Genomic DNA, 9,480 nt, shown 5'->3' on the forward strand with positions numbered 1-9,480 from the left:
ACACAAATGGCAATTTGAGGATTGTAATCATCATCCATAGATAAAATATCCAAAATAGAAGATATGTCTCAAAAAATGGTACCGGAAGCGAAAAACGATGATGGCTTAAAATTCAAGCACCAGGAAGAAAAAAATTGAATGGATAACCAACAAAGACAAAACAACCACGCTAAAAAGGGAAAAAAGTATCGGGATGAACATTGAAGGAGCGCCAAGTTCTGACATCCAGCTATCCATCACCCTGGATAAAAAAGGCCGGACGTGTAAAATATTAGCGGAGAACCAACAATTGGGTCAGTTCAGTACAACCAAAATGTTCAAAACAAAGGAGGAAAATAGAAGGCAAAGCGGAGAGGAAGATAAAACGCCGAATTTAAGCTCAAAAGGACGGCCCACGATCGAGCTTACGATCAACACTAAGGCGGGGGAAAGGATAGGGGAAAAAAGGGAACTAAAAGGAAATCAAGAAACCCAACCAAATCCAGAAGGAACAGGCTGTAAATTAATCTTTAAGCCGGAATATAAAACAAAGGGCAAAAATGATATCCTAAATAGGGGTAACATAATGAGACTTTTTAGAGAAATTCCGAAATTAAGGGATATTCCATCAACTGATCTATTGGCACTAGAATTCGTGCAAGTTAACATGGAGATGGATTTGGAAGTTAGTAGAACTACATGGGCGTCGACAGAGATAACGGAACGGATCTTTGCCTCCAGGGAGATCTTCGCAACTTGGGGCATAATTATATCTTATCCACCATTAATAAAATATCCATACCCGCTAATAAATGACGAGGTTTCCGGGTTGCAAAACATAAAGGGAAAGTCTTCGACGGTCCTAAAAGGAGCCAGAAGTACTTCACCAAATCAAGAAACACGCAGGGGAACCGGAGTGCAAATTGCTATGGACAGACAAACAACCACCCAGTCAGATGGAATCCACGAATGGTCTTGGCTACCCTACACTTTGAATTTACATCGTTCCTGATGATAACACCTTGGTAAGGGGGGCACAAAATAATAAGGCAGTAAATCAAGAGGAGAAAAAGTTCACGATCTGCTCTTGGAACGTTCATGGTTTTAACGAAATGCAACAAGATCAAGAAACCCTTACCTATTTAAGTAATTTTAAAGTTATCCTGTTACAAGAAACATGGAACACTTCACCAAAGCACTTGGCAGGATACGAAGAATTCCATACAATGGCGGAAAAAACATCTAAGTATGGGCATCCAAGAGGGGGTCTGTCCACATACATGGCAACGGAAATCGACTGGAAATCGGAGGAAATGGATTCCGGAGAAAACTGGATCCAAATAATTAAAGTAGAAGAAAATGTTCCGGTACAAGGAGAAAGAGTTGGAGACAAACTAATAATCCTAAATATCTATATTCATCCAAATAAGAACAAAAAAAGAGGAGAAATTGGCCACCCTAACAACCCTAATAAAAACACTTCAAGTTACACATCAACACCATGAGATGATAATATCAGGGGATTTTAATCACAATCTGACAGGAGAAAAGACGAATAAGAACAAGAATAACAATCAAAAGATACGAAACAAGCTGGAAAAATTAGGCATGGTCATCCTGAATGGAAACACGAGGGGAGATCAACCAGCCAGTATCACCTTTTCCTGTGGAAAAAAACAATCAATTATAGATTATACGATAATTAGCAAAGAGCTAATATCCCGGGTAGACAAGTTCTGTATCTTATTACGACCAGAGAGTGATCATTTCCCTCAAGAGACAGTCCTAGACTTAAATATTAAACTTAAGGAGCCTGTAGCTTCATTAGTGGTGTGGCCTGAAATATATAACTTAAGGAAGCTTAAATGGAGAGGAGCCATCATGGATGAGATAATGGATATGGTGAACGAACACCTAAAGAATGCTGAGGAGTTAGCATTTCAAACATCAAGTAACTGGGAGGAACTATGTGAATTACTGCTGGACAAATTCCCAGCAAAAATTGTATCCAAAGGTAATTACGGGTTTATCAAAGAGCCATGGTATACAACACAGATGAGAAACAAAAAAAGAAATATCGCCAAAGAGGTAAGACAAAATGCGCAAGCAATTAAAAGGGGAATAAAAAAAGATAGCGGGAAGATCCAAAAACTAAGAAAAGACTACAAGATGGAATGCAGAGTGGAAAAAAGAAAATATAGAGAAAAGTTATGGGAAGATCTGCTGTGGGCAAGCAAACTTCCAAATAGTAAAGAATTCTGGGGTATAATCAACAAATTAATGAAAGGTCACGGAAAGCAAAACACCATCGGAATCAGCGAAAATATTTGGCTAGAATACATCGATAAATTGTATAACCCCAAACTGGGATTAGAAAAGGTGGATGCAGTAAGGTCACCGAAAGTAAAGGAAAAAGTACTTAACACCAGGGTAACCAGCATTAATATTGAAAATGGGAAAGATCAGTTCAGCTGGGAAGGAGATGACCAAATTTTGACAACGGTTAAACGCTTAAAAACACTGATAAAAAATCTGAAAGCGGAAGGAGCAGCAGGTCCAAATGGGCTACCAAATGCCCTGTTCAAACGAGATCCAGAAGTTTGGGCAAAATACCTAACACCTCTTTTTAATCACATGTTCCGTAACAACAAGATCCCGCAATCCTGGAGCGGTAACCTGTTCCACCCAATTTACAAGAGCGGTATTAGAACAGAACCCGGGAATTACAGGTTGATCGCCCTGATCGACGTTGAGGCCAAACTCTATGCTTCATGCATCTTGGAACATCTACAAGAGTGGACAGAGGAAAACAATATTATCCCTAAATTCCAAACAGGCTTCAGACGGGGAATGGGCACCATCACTAATCTAACAGCCGTGACAATTCTGACGGAAAAGGCTGAAAGGAAAAGGGGAGCATTAGTGGCTTGCTATATAGATCTAAAAGCGGCTTTTGATAGAGTGCCGCGGGACCGCTTGTGGAAGAAACTGAAAGCATGGGGACTGCCACAACTACTGATACAAGCAAAACAATCATTATACAGTGAAACATGGGCCACTGTAAAATTAGGGGACGGACAAAGAGTCTCCTCAAAAATAAACATTACAAATGGATTAAAACAGGGCTGTGTCCTTTCTCCAGGTTTATTTAATTTATATCTAGCTGATTTGAACCGCCACTTAGAACAAATAAACGGACACCCACCAAATTTGGCAAAGGAGCCGGTTCAATACTTACAGTATGCAGACGACATTGTCTTGGTAAGCCAGAATTCGATTGGGCTACAAAGGGCAATAAACAAACTAATAGACTACTTGGACGCTCAAGGTTTGGAATTGAATAAATCAAAAACCAAGGTGGTAAGACTAGCGGGCCCAAGACAAGGAAACTTTAAATGGTTCGCTAAGAACTCTCAAATAGAAGAGACAAGATCTTATAAATACTTGGGCATCAAAATGGCAAGAAACCTGTCAATGATGGAGCAGAAAAAGGAGATTACAGCAAAAGCTCAATCCTTAATAATCGCTTATAAACAACTATATAAGAATCTGGAAAGCCCTTCACATGGGCACCTTTTAAAAATAATGGCAGCCCAACTGCTACCGACCTTGTCCTATGGCCTGGAAACCTGGCATGGCCAAGAAAGTAACATCTTAAATAAGCTACAAACCAAGGTTTACAAAACGGTATTTAATCTCTTTAAAGGTTCCTCTCCAGCACAAATCCGTTTGGAATTCGGACTACAGAATCAAGTATTCCAAAGGAAGGCAACCATGGTAAACTTATGCTGGAAACTCAGGGCGGCAGAACCGGGAAGTTTGAATAATTTATGCTGGTTGGAAATAAAGCAACAACTAGAGCAAAGACTCCCAAATTCGTGGGGGGTCCAATTGATGATAGCTCTTGAAGAATTAAAGCTTGAGGGGCTTTGGAACAGCAAGTTGGAAAAGGCCACATTTAAACTAGCTTGCAAAAACAAAGCAAAAGCATTATCTTTCGTGGAGGACAAAAGGGAATTAGCGAGACGCCGCCATGCATGGGTCATAATAAACTCTTATACACGGCCAAGACCTCAACCCTACCTAGCAGCTCACTTCAGATTGTCCTTAAAAAGGAGGTTCATGGCATACAGATTTGGAGAACATTGCACATTAGACTTAGTACCCTCCTGGAAAAACAAGGATCAAGCAAAGGCATGTCGTTTATGTGGTTATTATAGCGAAACTTTGAGCCATATGCTGTGTGTCTGTGAAATAGTAAAATTAGAAAGAAGGAAGATGCTGAGAACAGCTTTTAATGATTTAAAAATCTGCACCTGCAGACAGGCAGCAACAAGTTGGATGGGTGCCGCCTCAAACATTTTAATATGCAGGGGGATAAAATTTATGATAGTAGTAGAAAGCTTACTTTCAAAAGTGGGCAAAAATTGAAGGCATGATGCCATAAAAAGAACTAAGTAGACTTTTATGAACTGAAAATGCTTTTAATATGAAATGTGTTTTATATGCTTTATGGTTTGTGAAAACCAAATAAAGTTATTTTTTGACTGACTGACAAAATAAAATTAGATTTGGTGCAATATTTCATTCTCTGCCACAAAGTTGTCATATACATAAGTACCTGATACAAATGCCATTTTCCACATTCAGCAAGGTAGAACCAGCCCCACTGTGTATCGGATATGTCCATTTCTTCCATAACGTCATTAACCATTTTTGCACAGGTTCCTTCCGGTGTTTGCTGAAGCGCGTCCTGAAATTCCAATCAAGGAGATACATTATGTAGCTGAAATTGCATGACACCATGCTGTTCATTTAGACAAATATTTATTTTCCTTCCTCGCATAGCTCTTTTGTATCTTGGTAACTACCAATTACATCTCTGGTAACTGACTTTTCCTAGGTAAAACAGCAATGCTCGATTTAAGCAATTCATTCTACATCCAGAGAATGACTGCAAAAAGATTCACAAGAGATGGATAACAGTGACGCCAAAATCGGTATAATGATAGGGAAAATAAACAGTAAGAAAAAGAAAATCAAATCAATCACTAGTGTGATACAACCCTATGAGTCACACTCAAACTTCAGATTAGACTTCTTGCTGCAGTTATATACAGGTTCAAAATTATATGCTTCAAGTAAGCGTAGGTTGTATGTGGGATTGGGGCGGCAATGAGAAGAAACTACATTTTAAGATCTTAAAATCTTTTATTACCAGGTTCACCATCACTTCATAAACATTTTGTACTGAATCTACGAACAACGCAATAAAGGGTAGTGTCTTAGGTGTATCCGGGTTCGAAGAGCTAAAGAGGAAATGGAGCGTACAGATTTCTTTTCAATATCTCTAACATCCATCTGAAGAAAAACTCTAAATTTATAATGAGACATTCCATATGCCACTCATGATCTCTGCCTCTCCTTGTGTTTGACGTGAGGCCATTTCATCTATGCTGATTCTACCGAATTAGAGGGATCATACCACAACAGAGTGCGCTTCAGTCTTACCATGACATGGTCTTCTCATTGAAAATAGACGTGGGAGTGTTCTCCTCTTCCTTCTCATCACATGTTTTACAGGTAGGGGATCTGGTATCATCAGCCCTTCTCGGATTTTTCTGTCATGTCTTAAAACTAGTGCAGCGACGATTTTTGTTCTGAAAACGGAGATTGTAATTTGAAAGGTTATTTTGTGAACTTCTTTAAAGTCTGAACATATAACATACTATCTCAACCTTGAAAACATATGCTGCAAATAGTGGACTACAACGTTTATCTATCCATCAAGAGAGTTTGGTGATTCCAATGCCCAAATGAAACACCCCCAAAAGTTGTTACATTTACTTGGAGGAACTGTCAACTGCAACGACTGGAGTCTTAGCCTACACAAAATAATTATAACTGGAACGCTATTAAATTACTGGCAAGGATGACTTTCTAGAAATGAGGCTCTGTTTCTGAGACTCATTTTCAGAAAAACAGGGGGAAAAAACAGTACCAAATCATAAAAAAAATCACTCAAGCAAAATATTGATACTAGAATCTACGCTGCGTACGCTCCAGTCTCTTTTATGGTCTACTGGCCGCAGCACTGTATTTATAAGAATTAATGCGACAGCCCATTGCCCATCCTACAACTGACAGGCGCAGTTTCAAACTTCAGCGTAATACCTTATTTATTTGCCTTCAATGAAAATGATAAGTAGCATGCCACCTCTGTGGTAGTCTCGATAGCTCTGGAATAATCATGGTACTCAATTGGTTCACCTAAGTGTACTTCACTAACTTATGGTACTTTTGTGCTCCTTTCGCTTCATACTGCGGCATAATAAATTTGAAAATCACTGCTGCTGACAAGGTATCCCCCTGGTCCCAGTACATGAAGTTCATCGTCAGAGTCCACATAAAATAGTACTTCCTGGCTATGTATATGGATGATGGCCTTAATTTGTTCTGTCTAGGTCAATGGTTCTTAGCCGTGTTGCACGCATTTCACCCTAGCTCTAGCATACAACTTGCTATAATAGCTAAACAAAGCACAACACAAACCAATAACAGCACTGACTTTTCAAATGCATTTTTTTTTTAGCATCCTGGTACTTGTAGTTCTGCATTTATGGTGCTCACAAACAAAACTACAAATACTAACACACAAAGAGAAACTGTAGAACTTAATTCAATATCCCTAAACATCAAACACAAATGTTGTACTATCAACCATTATTTGCCCAGAAAGATTTTACACGTGGAAAGCAATACTTAAGGGTTAGGGTTCAGCTACTCTGGACTGAGACCTTAGCTGCCTGGCACGCTGCTATTCTGCCCCTCCCTCATCTTCTGCGGTTGCTAATTACATTTGACCACAGGGGAATTTTTGATACTCATTGCTCAGGCATGAACTAACTTCATTTTTAGCCTCCAATTTCAAATTCCTGCACATTTACATAACGTTTCGAACATTTTCAGTTGTATACCTTTTCTTTATTTATATCCACGTTATCAATCAGTTTACATTATTTAGTTTTCTAATCAGTCACAGGCCCCGAGTAGTCTTCGCGGACCGCCATGGGCCTCCGGTCTACAGGTTAAGATCCACTGGTCTAGTTTGCACATAGCCATCCCTAAACGGTCAATGGTGACTCCCTCGCCAGGCCATTATAAACGATGCCTTCTAAAGTCAAGGCATATAGGCCAGACTAAGGTACACCTGTTGCAGGGGTCGGTATTTGCTCAGACTGAACGCCCCCAAACCCCCTCCCTTATCGTTGCACGCATTTCGCCGCCTCTGGTAGCATGCAACTTGCTATAAAAGCTGAAACAAAGCAGAACACTAAGCATTAACAGCACTGACTTTTCGAATGCATTTTTTTTTAGCATAGTCCTGCATTTATGGTGCGGACAAACAAAACTGCAAGTATTAACACACAAAGAGAAACTGTAGAACTTAATTAAATATCACTAAAATATCAAACACTAATTTTGTGCTAGCAACCATTATTTGCCCACAATGATTACACACGTGGAAACCAATACTTAGGGGTTAGGGTTCAGCTACTCTGGATTGAGACCCTAGGTGCCTAGCACGCTGCTGCCCTGCACTGCCCCTACCTCATCTTCTTCTACTGTTGCTAATTAAATGTGACAACAGAGGACTTTGATACTCATTGCTCAGGCATGAACTGATTACAAAAACTGTACGACTTCTCCTCCACCCTCACCTGAAACACCCAAAGTTCAGCTCATTCAGGCCGGCGCCAAAATCGTAAGGAGCGAGGTGTAAAGGAAATTAGAGAAGGAGAGGAGGATGTTGAACAGGGGAGCCTGAAACCTGAATACGGAAAAAATAATGATTAATTGCAGTGGGGGCTGACACGCTGAAGACAATTCAGAGGGTGGCTGCTTTCTGATCTGTATGCTGACAACTCCATGCACCCCTCTGGAGGTCAGCGCCCAGGCATAGGTACAGCCAGCCCATTATAAGCTGGTCCTGCTGGTCCGCTGTCTACGCGGACAGTTCGTAAATTCAACCCAATGTTCTTTTTCCGTTATTGTTTTTGTTACGGAAGACGTTCGTCCCAGTGATGTCTATACTTCCGGATCGCCTGACAGCCAACCGACTGGCCGAACACATCGAGAGAGGGACAAGTAATGTGTAAGACCAGGTAGCATTGGAGCATCGTCGGCATCTCAGCCAATCAAAGTGCGTCGGTCAGAATTGCGAAGGGTTTATTGGCTGCGGAGTCAGCAGGTGCCTTTGATGAATACAAACCTTGTCCAAGATCAATTTGAGTTTAATGTTGGTGGGTGATATGATGCTGAGTTCATCGGGATCCTGTCTCAATAATGTTAGCTGCACCTTGTCAGCCTGGATTATAGACAGTTCAGAGCTGTGTGGGTCGTGGAAGTTCAGACTGCTTGAATCCTGGTCACGGTTACCTCTTCTCGAAGACTGGTGGGGTGTATCTAGTGAAGTATCGGAGGGAAAATAAATAAAGCTCTTAAGGTTTAAGAAATATTTAAAGCTTATTTACTTAATTACCAAAAAGGCCCACACGCAGCTGGCAGGGAGCGCGGCTGTCAGATAAGCAGCTGACACGGAAAGAATGTTAGGCATTCCATGACGTCACTTATATACACTTAGGGGATTCCATTGCATGTCACAATGGAACCAGCAAGTGTCACGTTGCATTGTGCTGACAAGGGGGATTGAATAACTTTATAGAAACATAGTGGTACAACATCTCCCTTTCCCAACAGTAACAAGTGACAGATAAGGTTAAAATATAACATATTCCTTATACTTGGAGGGTATGCATGAAACTTTGCCAGAACTGGTACATGTGCTCTCAAATACATTTGGAACAGAACCCACAGTTTCTATGGGTGCATAAGATCCAGAGACAGGTGTATTGGTTACTCGTGAACTCTCAGTATCTAACTGCTCCACTGAGTCCTGAACATCTGTGACTGGCAATTGAACCGTTGATGGAGAATACACACTAAACCTTTTACCTTGTACAGGAATAGAGGTACAGAGATTCGTAGGTGTTCCTATGTTAACCTGCTCATATGAGTCAACAGGCATCCATAAATAATCACTTTCAGATTCTAAATTGGTACTCATGGAATTTGCAATAAGCTCTCTGTGACCGGGTTTGAGTTTAACCACATAATTTTTACTTCTCCATCCTAACTTGTCCAAAAGAACAGAGCTATATGTGGATTTGATTACTTCTGAGGGGGTTGTGTACTTTGATTCCCCTTTTAGAACTTTTTTTGTTCTTTTTACAATGACCCAGTCACCTTTTTATATGTCTTTGCTCAATGCTCTATGGATTTTGTCATGGTAGGCTTTGGATTTGAGCTGATGTTCTCGAATTCTAGCCTGTACCTCCAAGGATTCATCGTTGACCTCTACCACGCTGGATTGATTTCTCTCACAGCAAGCAAGATTACGAGTAAGTTTCGTCTTACACGATCTGCCTCTCATAAGGAAAA

At 40.4% G+C, this 9,480-nt stretch overlaps 1 protein-coding gene across 1 annotated transcript in view; it reads right to left on the reverse strand.

Moving 5' to 3' along the window:
• Window positions 1–8,109, reverse strand: part of PARP11 (poly(ADP-ribose) polymerase family member 11) — a 181,193-nt gene extending 173,084 nt beyond the window's left edge. The window contains exons 1-3 of the mRNA XM_085652579.1: window positions 7,701–8,109; window positions 5,491–5,639; window positions 4,601–4,732 (exon numbers count right to left, since the gene is read on the reverse strand). Of these exons, the coding sequence (XP_085508705.1) occupies window positions 4,601–4,732; window positions 5,491–5,493 (135 nt within the window). The 5' untranslated portion in view covers window positions 5,494–5,639; window positions 7,701–8,109. The remainder of the gene's footprint in view (window positions 1–4,600; window positions 4,733–5,490; window positions 5,640–7,700) is intronic.
• Between the last annotated feature and the right edge of the window lie 1,371 nt (window positions 8,110–9,480).

This window comes from Triturus cristatus, chromosome 4_1, assembly GCF_964204655.1.
Source record: "Triturus cristatus chromosome 4_1, aTriCri1.1, whole genome shotgun sequence".
Lineage (NCBI taxonomy): Eukaryota > Metazoa > Chordata > Amphibia > Caudata > Salamandridae > Triturus > Triturus cristatus.